Consider the following 15,664-nt stretch of genomic DNA (forward strand, 5'->3'; position numbering starts at 1 on the left):
ATATAAATGTTATATAAATGTTATATATATATATAACATCCTATATAAATGTTATATATATATATAAATGTTATATATATATATATATATATATATATATATATATATATATATATATATATATATATATATATATATATATATATATATATATATAACATTTATATATATATAAAGAACAGTGGAAGGATAGCATACAATTATTCTCCCCTCTGCTGGTAGCTCAAGATATAACACCAAAAATTATTTATAGGTCATTTGTAAAAAAAAGTCTGAGCTTTGTAATAACAATTACATGCCAGCATTTGAAAATAGTGTGCATATAAACATCTGACTTCACAACAATGTCATAGCAGCTTTTTGCATGTATAGTTTTTTCCTGGTAATTACCTAATAATTTTAACTAATTAATAGTTTTGCCCCTTTCATTAGAAAAGGTTAAATGTGCCAAGTTACGGTATTATATGGCCCACAAATATAACTGTTTTGATAATTTTGTTGATTGGAGCATTTTTGCAGTTGCAACATTTCGTGGCATGTAGTACATTGACTTAAGTTGAAATTCTGCAATTATTAATATACAGGAGCCCTGCCACTTGATAAATGAAAAAAATATTTTAAAAAGCAGAATGAAGAGAGCATGTCTACTGTATTATGTTTTTATAAGGGTTCATATGTTCTGCCAAATATATGGCTATGATTTATTTATAGTTAATAGGTTTTCATATGTTAAAATTAAACTAAGAATATATGACTATTGTCTTGAATATTGATTATTCATATTATAAAGGTTTTAAGGTATTTATATTATTTACTTAAAGTTAATGGAAGCCTTGTTATAGTTCATAAACTGTCTCTGTATTGAAAAAAGTTGGAGGTCAGTTTTTATATATATTTATTTTATGTATTTTTTGTTACCTTTCAAATTTTCTCTTTTACTCCCTCCCCCTTTCCCCCTTATTTTAGTTTATATTTTATTGCTTTTTTGAAACTTAAGAAAATTATATCTATTTAATTTATTAAATTTCTATGTCACTCACCTCATTGATATATCAACTCCAGACAGCTTTTATAAAGGGGTTTAACTGTGCTGTTTTAAATCAACTATACTGATTTAAAACACTTTGCTTTCTCTTATGAGGCTACTAAATTTTAATTTTTCATTATTTTTATGCAAAGAAACAAACTGTATATACAGTAAACTGTTTTATTAAGTGCAGGGTACAATAATCATTTTTGAACCTGATTGGTGCTTAATAAAACACAGGTTGCTTATATCTGAACATTGGATTTATTGATTATGTTCGTACAGTAATGAATTTTGCAAATTGTTTTCAGTTTAGATGATGTTATTTAAAACTATAAATAAAATTACAACAAGATAAACGTATTTCAAATAAACATTAAAAACATTACTCAAACTGTAGGCATTTACCCCAAAATATGGGCAATATTAACTTCCAGAAAAGCAGTAGGCGTGAGCTTAAATGGACTTCAGAAGATGGTAGAGGACAGGAAGGCCTGGAGGAACGTTGTCCATGGGGTCGCGATGGGTCGGACACAACTTTGCAACCAACAACAACAACAACTTCCAGAAACCATGCAAAACAACTTTGTTTTGATAGCTTTACTAAAAAATGACTAAGTTAATGCTAAACTAACCTCTGGGGGAAACTATTTCACAGGTTTGGTAGGTTAGGTCTGCAGAATCGGGTCAAAATATTTAAGACAGTTGTTGTGATCATGAGACTGTATTTGTAAACAAATAAGGTCGTCCTTGACTTACAACCATTAGTTTAGCAAAAGTTTGCAATAACAACAGAACTGAAATAAGTGACTTAGGGTCTTCACAGTTACAACTGTCATAACATCCCCACAATCACATGATCAGAATTTCAAGCCCTTGGCAACTAGCATGTATTTATGTCTGTTGCAGCATCCCAGGATCCTGTATCGCCATTTGCAAACTTCCCAGCTTGTTTCTGACAAGCAAAGTAATTGATTTGCTTAAGAACCATTTAATACACTTTATAACCACAGTGATTTGGCAAAAAAGTTTGTAACTATTGGGTGCGACTCCCTGAACAAGCTCCTTGCTTAGCAATGGAAATTTTGGTTCCAACTTTGGTTTAACTCAAGGACTACCTATAAATGTGTAAAGTGAAATATATTTTCACCGTAAGGGGTAGTTTCTTAATTATTATTTCCCAACAGTGTCTGAATATAAATTGGTCCACAACATCAACCTTTTGATTTGCTTCTTTTGTCAGATTCCTGCATCATTGGTGACCACCCCAAGTTACAAATAAAAAACTCTACTTCTTGTATGAGTGCCTATCCAAACTTGACAATGGTCAATTATACCAGCCATGTCAACAAGACTTTTGTCAGTGGCAGTGAAGAATATTTCAAGTAAGATTGTTTGATAAAAGTTTTATAATTTTAAAAAAAATTAAAGGAAATCTTTGGCAAAAAAGCCACTTTGTGGTAGATATTTTTAATTTTATATTTAAATGTATTATATTTTTAAGACTATCTCGCCTGAAGTTTTCATTTTAAGGATACAGTTGGATCCAATCGTGGTCTTCCATTAGCACTAAGCAATTAGCAATTGAACATTGCTGATTTTTCCCATTTTTCTCTGCAACTTTCATGTCTGATCCAAAAGATTGAAAACTCCTCCAGAGCAAATGTCAGAGAAGAAAGGAAAGAAAGTTCCTCACTTATGTGTTTATCCAATTTGTATGTCAGCTGACTCCCAACAATACTTATGGAAATGGAAAATCATTCAGATAACAGTGGATGCAGGAGTAATCAGTCATTTTTATTTATATATACACTTCCCAATATGTTAGATGGCCTAGACATTGGTATTTGCACTTATATCTTTTTAACATTTATATTTTATTGTACTAAGCTAGGTGAAATAGTAATAAATAATGCTAGTCCATGTATAATATGCCATATGCTCAATCAATAAAGCAAGTGAAAAGAAGATTATAATATTATCTATATGGTTTTCCCCTAGTTTTGCTGTATGATTTTTTTTGTATATCTAATATTTGTTTATATTGATTAATATGAATTGATGCTAATATTTGGACAAAGGTTATTTAATGGGTGCCCTTGTGTCAGCAAAACAATTTATGGTTTGGATTCAAAACATACTTTAATTAATGTGGCCACATTTCCTAAGTATTGCTTCAATGTTAATTTCCTAGAGCAGAGGTCCCTAACCCTTGGTCTGTAGCCTGGTACTGGGTTGTGGCCCATTGGGAACTAGGTCGCACAAACGGGCAAGCGCACAAAGCTTCATTCATGCAAGTGGTGTGTGCACACGTGAAACCATCCCCTCTCCTCTCCCCCCTGCCCATTGCCACCAGTCCACAGAGCTGGAAAGATTGGGGGCCACTGCCTTAGAGTAGCACTGGGTATTCCTGTAGATATAATACTTGGGGTAGAGTTGGGTGAGGAATGGTAGACATAAAAATACCGTAGGTGGATTTGCCCCTTTATTGAGACTCAAACTCCAGAAATAGTTATATGCTTAGATATATCCATGATATTAAAACCAGATTCAGATTCCAGAGAGGTAGTTTGGTGTAGTGGCTAAGATGCTGGACTGGAAACCAGGAGACTGTGAGTTCTAGGCCTCCCTTAGGCATGAATGCCGGCTGGGTGAGTTCGGGCCAGTCATTCTCTCTCAGCTCAACCCACCTCACAGGGTTGTTGTAGGGAAGTTAAGAGGCAGGAGTATTATGGATGTTCACCACCTTGACTTTACTATATATCCATATTGGGATAAAAATTTAATAATTGTAATTGTGGTAGAACGAAGAGATTTTGATCTCAAAATATTTTGGAAACATGCTACAATACATTACTGAGAATCTATATTTTTTAGTAATAACCTCTTGGAAAAGCCTGATAGATTACATTGTAAGGATACGGTAATGGTAGAGAAAAAGTGTTTTTTTTCCCCTCTACCACAGGATAGGCTCAATAATTGGCTTTTAGTTTGATTAGACTTATCATGAAATGTTCTTTACCGTGTTCTACCTGTCCCTGAACTTTTCATTGCACTCAGCTTTGGTGTATATTAAAAACAGCAGCACCGAGAGTTTGGAACAAACAGTCTTCGTTTCTCTTAATTACTTTTATATTGCAAAGCAGCCAGTTTTGGGTGGAGTCATAAAATCAGCTCATAACATTTCCAAGATCTGTTGGAATCCATCTGAGTAAATTCCAGATTTGGATCATTTTAATATCTTTCTACTCAGGAAAACAGCTCATAGTCAGTATGGAGATCTGGAAATGATAGGGCAATCTAGTTACTGAAAAGGTGACTTCGTGCAAGACTACAAATTTTGTTTATGTAATAGTTAAACCTTGAGATGTTACATTTCTTTTAGAGAGTTAGAGTTTCCCTTCCCTTCCCTTCTCTTCTGTCCCCTCCCCTTTTCTGTTAACCTTTTTTGCATTGGATATTAAATTCGAATGATAGGATAGATGTATCTTAGAAGACAACGGGATCTCATAAATGGACTTTAGTGGCTGTGAAGTTTTCTCTGCTTTTATTTTTTATTTTAAAAATCATAATGAAAAAGTAAAGGAATAGATTCTTAAATGCTCAAAAACAACTATAATTAATGCAGATGCTAGGTAAACACAAATGGTCATGACTTACTGACATTTTGGCTCTTAGGTACTTTGTGTTGAAGATTTCTGCAGGAATTGAATATCCTGGTGAAATCAGGTGGCCTTTGGCACTGTCTCTCTTTCTAGCTTGGGCAATTGTCTATGCTTCCCTGGCTAAAGGAATAAAAACATCAGGAAAAGTAAGACATTATTTTAGACCATTTCTAGTTTTAATTCAGAAATGAATATATTGCAATACCAACATCTAAGCATTACTGGAATACGTGATAGCTTTTTGAGAAATGTTGTAGCAACTTTGTACCTGCTGCTGGTGTGCATGGTAGCTGAAGAAAAGCTAGTTTCTTTGATGTGCATATTGGTTAAAGTTTAAGTTCTCATTTTTCATACATGACCTTTTCATGGCATGGCTTTTATATTCCATTGGCTTTCAGGAGGAGTAAAGATGGCAGGTTATATATTTAAGAGAAATTTGCTTATAATATGACTGAAGAATATGGTAAAAATATGAATTTGGGCGACAAAGATTAGATATCTTGGAAAATCATAATAATGCTATTTTATCATGGAATAGAATAAAATGCTACTTTATAGTGTTTTACAGCTTAGGTTCTATATTATGCTTAGGAAATCATAGTCCAAAAAATCATAGTAATTATTTAACTACTAACTATATTACTAATAAATACTAGCTCTCATCTTTCCTAATGAGATGTTTGTTTCTATCAATTCCTGGTCAAGAACTACCCAGTTGAAAATCACACATATAAATAACTTGAATTAAGGGTATCACTATTCTCTGTGCCAGCTTGCCTCATTTTTAGGTTAGAGTAAATAAAAGATATGTTTTCTATTATTAATGGTGTTCAATTATTTGTGTTAACAGGCTTTGTTAAAAAGAAAACGGGGGGGATATGCATGTATTCTAGGGATGGAAACCAGTTGCTCCTAAGATGTTATTAGAATATTTTTTTTATTATCCTTGACTATTGGCCATTATGACTTGGTTTAATGAATGTTAGAAGAGGTGATTCATGAGGTTAGAACGCTGGGCTGACAATTGGCAGGTTTATGTTCAAGAACCAGTTGTAGCTGTGAAATGAGTTGAGCTCTGGTTACATGCTCCAGGTCCTGCCGACCAAGCAGTTTGAAATGGACAACCATTTTCAAGTGGAGTAGATACTAGTCGAGTGGAGTAGATACTAGTCGAGTAGATCAGGGGTGTCAAAGTGCCAGCCCGCAGGCTGATTGCATCATACAGAGGCCCTACCCACCCTAGCTATGGCAATGCGAAAAAAGTCACGATACGTCGTGACATGTCATGTGATGCGGCGAGTTTGACACTTGTGGAGTAGATAAATGAGTACCACTTTGGTGGGCAACTACATTCCCGGGGCAATGGTGATGTCACCAGCAGATACTTTCACCATGGAAGCCTCTGACACTGAAGTAGTAGTAGTGTGAATATTAGAATTAAATAATATTTGGAGAATCACCATAAAACCTGTCATACCAACTGCAAGTTTAATTCTTAAAAACAAGTATCTGTTCCCATTTCAGGATCCTGAAAGTTATTTTTGCTTTATTTAGATTTTTGTTGATGTGAGTCTTAAAGGCCAGCAGGACATGTCCAGTTTTGTGTCTTTATCAGGCACAAAAGATCAGGTCCATACCTGATGGTCCGATTAAACTAATTTATTGCTATTCCTGCTTATGGACAGGGATATTGTCAGCCAACAGTTAGCACTGCTTGGAGTTAGATAATGGTCAACGGAATCCAAAGGAATTTGGATTTAGTTCAGGTCTGGCTATGTAGGGATTCTAGGGTGATTCCTCTTTTAACTTTATTCCCCAGGCTCTGCCACTCCTTCTACTTCAATCTTACCAGATTAACATATTCTACTTATTTTATTCTTTCTTCAGCAGTTCTGCAAATGGTACCCCAGAGTTGGCTGATGGATCTACAGTACAGAATGTCCCTCGCTTTTTAGCAATTGGTCTTGATTACATTAGCCACATTTTGTGTTGGAGTGAGGGCCATCTAATCCTCCAGGAGGGCATGCTATGGGGGACAAAAATTGCCCCTTTGTAATCACACAGGCAGTACTCAGGCCCTGAAGACAGCATTGCTTTCCTGGTTGCTTGATGTAACAGAACTTTTGGAGAATGTGTTTTTATGTGTATCTTTTATGAGTGGAAAAACATTTGCTGGAATAAAAGCTACAAAATAATTTATTGCACACCTAAAAAAGACTTTAGAGATTGATTATTTTACATGAGTCACTTCTGTTCCAGAAAATGAACAACTGCAATTTTCATTCTTTTGGTAGTCATAGTGTAGAAAGAAATGTATCTCTAATAAACTAGCATTTATCTGTAGGGATGATATTCCTTTAGAGAATAGATATTCTCTAGAGAGAGACATACAGCTGCAGTTACTTTTCGCATTAATTATCCCCAAACATTGCTATTTTATTAATTTAGGGCTTTGCATACGTCATACCATTCTATTATTTTTATGTTTATATTCCCATGAGCAAATGTCACCGAAAAGTTGTGCAATAATTTACTGTAAACACTAAGCCAATGATATTGCTTTTATTTTTCCCATGGATGTTTTAACCTTTTACATAGAACATTTTTTTTCTATGTAAGCCTCTGAGAGTGACTCAGATTGCAGTAGCGTAGAGATATGTGCAGTTATAAAAAATTCTTATAGTGTCAATGAATAGTTACATTATCTGTTCATTTTTCCTTAGGTGGTATATTTTACTGCTACATTCCCGTATGTAGTGCTTATCGTCTTACTTATCAGAGGAGTTACCCTGCCAGGAGCTGGGGCTGGAATGTGGTACTTCATCACACCTAAATGGGAGAAATTAATTGATGCTATGGTAAGCTTGTTATTCCAGATATAATCTGTAATGGAATAAAGCCACATATAGAATTATTTTTGAGTAAGAAACCATTATGTGCTATGAGTGTTTATGATAGTTTATTTTCTGTGTTTGATTTGACCATGCTTGTATTTCTTAATTTTGTTTTTCCCCCCACTTACCTGCCACAATTTTAAAAGCAATAAAAGATATATATATATATATATATTTTAAAAATGACAGCTGTATTTATAACATTATCTGGTCAATGTTACTGCCTCCTTCAGGACAATACTTCCTTTGTTTAAGGCTCTACTTGTTGTGTACACAAACTGTTCTCTAATTGGAAATTGCTATTGAGTTTAAACTTGATTCTAGGTCTGTAGTCCTCAAAACTGTTGATGTGTTTCAGAATGGAGATCATTTCATGACAGTATAATCATGAGTAAAGCTACTCTTAATCACAGTACTAACTTTTAAATGACAGTAGGTGTCCCATTCAAAAGAGGCTACACAAGCAGGTAGAGCAGACATGTCAAACACAAGGCCCGGGGGCCAGATCCGGCCCACAAAGTGGTTTCATGTGGCCCGTGAAGCCATCCTGGAAACAGTGAGGTAACGGCCCCCACTGCCTTGGCCCTGGCCCAGAGACCCTCCTCCTGCCAGAGACCCTCAGATCTGTCCCACTCCTGCCCAGGCCCCCAGAGGAACCCTTGATGCGAACGATGTAGAGCTGGCCATGTTCACCCAGTAGGCCATACGCACTCTAGCCACGCCCACCCAGTAGGCCACGCCCACCCTGGCCATACCCACCCGGCCCCCTGAGGGCAACCGCAATGCTGATGCGGCCCTGAATGAAATTGAGTTTGACACCCCTGAGGTAGAGACACGTAAGAGAAGACATTGAAATTAATATAGGAATAGGAACATTCAAAATTTATGATGCTTGAAAGACAAAATTACAGTTATGAGTTTACTTTCAGATTATAACCAGTCAGTGGTTTGAACAATACTCTGAAAAAATACAAATTTTGTAACATAACGGAGACTTATGTGACTTTAGTTGGTTTACTTTGTGGACTTTTCTAAGTGTCTTTAGTTTTTCTAAGCTAAAACCCCTGTTATTGGGTGTCTATTCCATTCTTGAGGGTTCCTACAGAGTAGCTAAAACTAAAGAGAAATAGTATAAGCCATTTAACTAATTATGGAATACATTCATTTATTTATATGATTTGTACGGCTGCCATTTTCATAGTGGTGACTCTGAATAGCATATAATCCTAAAACTACCCATTAGAACAACAATAATATATGTCCCCTACCCCAAGTTTCTAGAACAGATGTCAGATAATATAATATTGCTCTATGAATTTATTTAGATTCAGATTTATTTAGCTTAGTGTCTGGGTTACCTTGTACTTTAATTTTGTGAGACTGGACTAAACCATCAAGATATATCTGCATGGATTTATATTATTTGTGGCAAGGAGAACTTGGGCATACATCAGAGAATGAAACTGCAGTTGCAAGTATAGGACAACTTGTAGTAAGCACAGTGCAGATCACTGATGCTTCTTTCCCCGCATCTGAAACATGAGCCACATTCATCTTCTTCCAATCCACTTTCTCTTATATTCCACAGAAAGAGAACAGTATACAGATTTGTCTCAGTCATTTGCTGACTTGGAGCCCATCTGTTTCAACATGTTCCATTTGTACTAAGGCTTCCTGATTTGTGTATAGGGTTTGCATCAGGACATTGAGATGTTCTGTGATTCCATTTTTTAAAGCACATTCCACTGCTTGACATGACTAACACAATCTAAGGCCCTTCTGTACAATGAAGCACATAATGACTTTTTTTGGGGGGGTATTTTTTGGCTTTGGCTGAATAATATTATTATTCAGCAATGCATCAACAATAATGTCTTATATTCTTTGGCCATTCTGAAGCCAGCTTAAACACCACTGTCCTTTTCCATATTTAATTTGTGTTGGGTGATCCTAAGCTTTATTTTGCTAGTATATGACATCAAATACATTGCAATAACTTAATATAATGTCATATTCACAATAGTGTATGATAGTTTGCACAGTCTACTAAGGCACCTTTTTGGTATTAGAATGTAGATTGGCTCCTTCCAATCTGTAGATCAATGTGTCATTCCCCAGTTTTGCTGGCATAGCTTAGTTAAACCCTCTACTGATTCTTCATTTGATGCTTGTCATATTTCAGTGGGTATCCATCAGGGCCTGTAGCCTTTCAACTCGTTAATGACCAGAGTGCTAATCTAACTACATCTTCTAGTACTAAAGGTTCTTGTAAGTAGTGAATATGTTCTGATGTGTCCTGAATAGTATTCAGAATACTCCTTTCATCTTTGTTTGGTTTTCTTTAAGTCAGTTACTGGCATCCTTGTCTTTCCCTGTCTTTTCTCTTCTTCAATGTTTTTAGAGATATTGTAATACTGCTTCTTATCTGTTCCAACAGCTCTCTGAAATTCTGCATAACTTTCCTTTCTGGATTTTGTCTTTCTTGGGTTTGGCTTCTCTTTCCTTCCTGGCAATTTCCATAGTTTGTTCCAACATCAAGTTTGCTTTCTTCTGTTTCTTCATTTTTGGCAGTCTCTTTTCACTTTTATTCTGAATGACTTCTTTAAGTTTAGTTTAGTTTTAGTTTTATTAAATTTTTATACCGCCCTTCTCCCGAAGGACTCAGGGCGGTGAACAGGGCATATAATAAAAATACAAAACTACAAAAGTTAAAATAGAATTAAATTAATGCCCAAGATAAAACAATAAAATATACAAATATTTAAAACCCAAATTAACTCCCCATCAGGCCAGGCCAGCTAGTTCGAACAGGTGGGTCTTTAACCCGCGCCGGAAGGAGCGGAGATCCGGTGCCATCCGGAGCTCAACCGGCAACTGATTCCACAAAGCCGGGGCGCCCACAGAGAAGGCCCTCCCCCTGGGGGCCACCAGCCGGCATTCTCTGACCGGAGGCACCCTGAGGAGGCCCTCTCTGTGGGAACGCACAGGGCGGAGGGGAGTTGACGCCGGCAGCAGGTGATCCCCGAGGTATTCCGGACCCATGCCATGTAAGGACTTAAAAACCATCACTAAGACCTTGAACCTCACCCGGAAGACAACTGGTAACCAATGCAGCTCGCGGAGCAAAGGTGTAACATGGGAGTACCGGGAAACTCCCAAGACAACTCTCGCGGCCGCATTCTGTACCAGTTGGAGCCTCCGAGTGGTCTTCAAGGGAAGCCCCATGTAGAGAGCATTACAGTAGTCTAGGCGAGAGGTCACGAGCGCATGAGTGACCGTACACAGGGCATCCCGGTCCAGATAGGGCCGCAACTCATTCCACATTTCCTCTGGTTCTCTATTAATGGATTCAGGACTTCAAAGTGATTCCTGAGATTCTCCTTGAGAATGGTGGGCATATGCTCAAGGCTACATTATGGAACTTGCACACGAACAGTTTGTGGTTTGTTCCACAGTCAACATATGGTCATGTTTTTGATGTTATAATTGAGCTCTTCCTCCTCCTTCAAGCTATAATGTAGTCAGTATGATTCCCCCCCACTCCATCTGTTGTTGTCCATGTATATATTTGTCTGTGTCAAAAGCCCATCTCAATTGGCTGAGGCCTAAAATGTCATTTTCTAGTTGCCTTTCAATATGCTGAGCTTTCCTGTGTTCATGCTTCTTATGTTCCATGTTCTTTCTATAATTCTGTCTTTGTAGCTTTGGATTTTCTCTTTGTGTGGCAACATCAGCAACTAGATATCTCCAAGGCTTTAATCCAGCCACCTCATAATCACCACTAATACTCCAAAAGATCTTCATCTGTTCCTCATTAGTATGTTGAGTGCCTTAAATAGATACTTGAGGAGGGATGAAGATCTGGTTTGTCATTGTAACAGATGTCTAGTGCCAAATAAGGATCAGTTAAGTCAGCTGATTATGTCTTTATGCCCTGGTAATATACAGAAGGGCTATTAGAGTGGTGTATAGGAAGCTGCATTTGAAAATTATATAAGACCTATCATAATTTAAAAATATGCCCGTTTAATGGGTACAATTCACAGTGTTAAATTTTAATTATTAAAAAAAAATCCTGATTTGATTTGGGGTCTGTGTATCTAAAGTATTTTTTCTTCCTTATGAATATTTTTAATTGTAAAATTGTTTGTAGAGCATATTCTCTAACTACCACATCCTCTAAAGATTAGACAAGCGATGATTACATATATAGTTTTCTCCTGAGACTTGTATCTCCCTGGAAAGCTTCACCTGGTACTATTTATTTATTTTTTATTTATTTTATTGAATTTATATACCACCCTTTCCCGTAGGACTCAGGGCGGTTTACAGGGCATAAAAAACGTCAATACAAAAATTAAGAACAATTAAAAAGATTAAACTAAATCCCTGAAAAAATATAAAACATATAAAACCCCAGTTAAAACCCCAATTAAAACTCAGCCTGGGCCGGAAAGCTCGAAGAGCCAGGTCTTCAGGTCTTGGCCAAATGATCGAAGGTCGGGGGCAGTCCTAAGCTCCGCGGGCAGCTGGTTCTAAAGGGCAGGCGCACCCACTGAAAAGGCCCTCCCCCTGGGTGTTATCCGCTGGCATTCTTTTACCGGCGGCACCCTGAGAAGGCCCTCCCTGTGGGAGCGCACAGGACGAAGGGAACTTGATGCCGGACCCAAGCCATTTAGGGCTTTATAGGTCATCACCAGCACCTTGAATCTCACCCGGAGGGCAACCGGAAGCCAATGCAGCTCACGGAGCAGAGGTGTTACATGGGAGTAACGGGAAACCCCCATCACAACTCGCGCGGCTGCATTTTGCACCAGTTGAAGCCTCTGAGTGGTCCTCAAGGGCAGCCCCATGTAGAGAGTTTTGCTGTAGTCTAAATGGGAGGTCACGAGCGCATGAGTGACTGTGCGTAGGGCATCTTGGTCCAGGTAGGGTCGCAACTGGCGCACCAGGTGAACCTGGGCAAAAGCCCCCCTGGTCACGGCTCCTATATGGTCTTCAAAACTGAGCCGCAAATCCAGGAGGACGCCCAGGTTGCGAGCCCTATCAACGGGGGGGTAACACCTCACCCCCCATAGTTAACGATGGAAAAACTTGGTTAGTCCGAGTTGCCGGTATGCACAGCCACTCAGTCTTGGCAGGATTGAGACGAAGCCTGTTTCTCCCCATCCAAACCCGGACCACCTCCAGGCAGCGGGACATCACGGTGAGGGCATCACTAGGTTGGTTCAGGGTGGAGAAAAAAAGTTGGGTATCATCAGCGTACTGATGATACCCCACCCCAAAACCATGAATGATCTCGCCCAGCGGCTTCATATAGATGTTGAACAGGAGGGGAGAGAGAACTGACCCCTGAGGGACTCCACAAACGAGAGGCCTTGGGGCGGATCTCTGCCCTCCCATCAACACTGACTGCGAGCGGCCCAGGAGATAGCAGGAGAACCACCGTAAAACGGTGCCTCCCACTCCCAACCCCCTGAGTAAGATACCATGGTCGATGGTATCAAAAGCCGCTGAGAGATCTAATAGGACTAGGACAGAGGAATAACCCCTGTCACGAGCCCGCCAAAGATCATTCACCAGCATGACCAATGCCGTCTCTGTGCTGTGCCCGGGCCTGAAACCCGATTGGTACGGGTCCAGATAATCAGTTTCCTCCAGGAACAGGGGAAGCTGATGCGCCACCACACTCTCAACAACCTTCACCAGAAAACGAAGGTTGGAGACCGGACGATAGTTGTTTAAAACAGCCGGGTCCAGGGCAGGCTTCTTGAGGAGGGGGTCTCACCACCGCCTCCTTCAAGGTGGAGGGGAAGATACCCTCCTTCAAGGAAGCAGTTATTACTGCCTGGAACCAGCCTCGTGTCTCCTCCCGGGCCGCAAAAACCAGCCAGGAGGGGCACGGGTCCAATAAACAGGTGGTAGAGCTCAGCCTCCCCATAATCCTGTCCACATCATCAGGGGAAACAGGATCGAACTCAGTCCAGATAACATGCTCAAGACCATCCGATTCCTCCACGTCAGACTCTGCCCAGTCTGAGTCCAAACCGGTCCGTATCTGAGCGATTTTGTCCGTCAGATGATGACTAAACTCCTCAGCCTGACCCTGCAAGGGATCCTCCCTCACCTCCTGGTTAAGAAAGGAGCGAGTCACCCTAAACAGGGCGGCCGGGTGATTATCTGCGGACACGATGAGGTCAGCGAAATAATTAGCCTTCGCTGTCCTCATCGCTGCAAGATAAGACCTTATTCGGACCGGATGGACCTCCAACCGCTCTCCAGACACCGTCTCCAACGTTTCATCTCCCGGAGCTCCACAGAAAACCATGGAGCCCAACGGGATCTGCGCCGGGTCAGGGGTCGCAAGGGTACAACACGGTCGAGTGCCTTGGTGGCTGCCCTTTCCTAGGCATCCACCAAGGCATTGGCCTGGCTGTGAATGAGGGCGATAGGTATAGACCCAAGCGCCATCTGGAACCGTTCTGGGTTAGGCGCCTGGGGCGGAACCACCTGGTCGATTCCGCAGCCCAGTGACGGGGGGTGGCATAGCGGAAGACCAGCTGCAGGAGATAATGATCGGACCATGACAGGGGGAAAATGGCTGGCAAACCCCCTCCCAGATCATCCAACCACTGCCCAGATAAAAACACCAGGTCGAGAGTGTGACCCCCCCATGAGTTGGGCCCTGAATTACCTGGGTCAGGTCCATGGCCTTCATGGAAGCCATGAACTTCCAAGCTAACTCTGACAACCCTCCCAGGGAAGGCAGGTTGAAGTCACCCAGCACTATAAGCCTGGGGAACTCCACCGCCAACCCTGAGAGGGTGTCGAGCAGCCCAGGCAGGGCTGTTGCCACACAGCTGGGTGCCAGGTATGTGAGCAACAAGCCCATCTGGACCCGAGGGCCAAATCTCAGGAGGAGGGACTCACTCCCACCTATCTGGACAATGGTGGTCTCCCGCGGACATAAAGTCTCCCAAATAACCACCGCCACCCCACCGCCCCTACCCTGAGCCCGTGGCTGGTGTAGCACACAGAAACCTGGGGAGCATAGCTCAGTCAGAGGGACCCCTCCCTCCGAGCCCAACCAGGTTTCGGTAATGCATGCCAGATCCGCGCATTCCTCCTCGATCAAATCACGAACGAGGGGAGCCTTATTAACAACGGATCTGGCATTAAAATATACCAGCCTAAGCTCAGGGACCTGATCACCCTCATCCCCAGGCAAAAGGGTGCTAACCGGAGGGTCGGAGCGCGCCACCGCTCGAAGATAGCGAGGGCGCGATCCCAGATATTGATGTGGCCCTCCGTGCAACCACCTGCTGCCATTCCCTATCGTCGTGGGGATTTGACACCCCACCCCAGCACACGCAGAGCCAGCAGCCTCCACCCCCAACCCCATTCCACCAGAGCCCATAACGGACCCAGACTGATTGCCAGTTATTAGTTCCCTCCCCTGCCCGCTATTCCTCCCCCTCCCTAACCCCTTAAAATAACCGGCTAAAAACATATCAGGGGCCTCTTAGTGCGTCTCCCCCAGAGGCCCCTAGGTAAACCCAACTACCTAGATGAGTTTAAGTATTGGATTAACATTATTTTATTCGTTTCAGCTTTTTATATATTTTATTGCTTTATCTGCCAGGGTTTTATTATGGCTTCTAATACTATGGATTTTATTTGTTTTATTGTTTAATAACTCTGCATTATGCATTTGTATTGGGTGATTGTTTTAATGATTATATTATTCAATACTGAAACTGAATGAAAACATAAAAATGTAAAAGCGAATTAGAAGTATTTATTATAATAATAATAATTTTATGTGAAAATAAAAAAGTTACAGGATCCAATCTGGATCGGTCACTGGAACCAGAGGTTTAGTCTGAGCTTTCAGACTTCTGCTGGATCCCATCCTCAAGGAACGTCTCTCTAGCAGAGTGTGTGCTTTGAGTTGTTCTATGTGTAGCATTTATGTGGTACTTGGTTGTGTGTGGCTACTGTTTAATAGCAGCAGCTCAATATTAGAAATTAGGTGATAAGAATTTATTTCTTTTGGGTGAACCTAGAAATTATTGTCT

The 15,664-nt window shown here is 40.2% G+C and overlaps 1 protein-coding gene across 1 annotated transcript in view; it reads left to right on the plus strand.

The window, feature by feature from the left end:
• SLC6A5 (solute carrier family 6 member 5) overlaps positions 1-15,664 on the plus strand; it is a gene marked incomplete at its 5' end in the record, with an annotated part of 86,023 nt that overhangs the window by 34,363 nt on the left and 35,996 nt on the right. Inside the window, 3 exons of the mRNA XM_083357312.1 lie at positions 2,271-2,412; positions 4,706-4,838; positions 7,416-7,550. Of these exons, the coding sequence (XP_083213438.1) occupies positions 2,271-2,412; positions 4,706-4,838; positions 7,416-7,550 (410 nt within the window). The remainder of the gene's footprint in view (positions 1-2,270; positions 2,413-4,705; positions 4,839-7,415; positions 7,551-15,664) is intronic.

The sequence above is a fragment of the Vipera ursinii genome (assembly GCF_947247035.1).
Source record: "Vipera ursinii genome assembly, chromosome: 1".
Lineage (NCBI taxonomy): Eukaryota > Metazoa > Chordata > Lepidosauria > Squamata > Viperidae > Vipera > Vipera ursinii.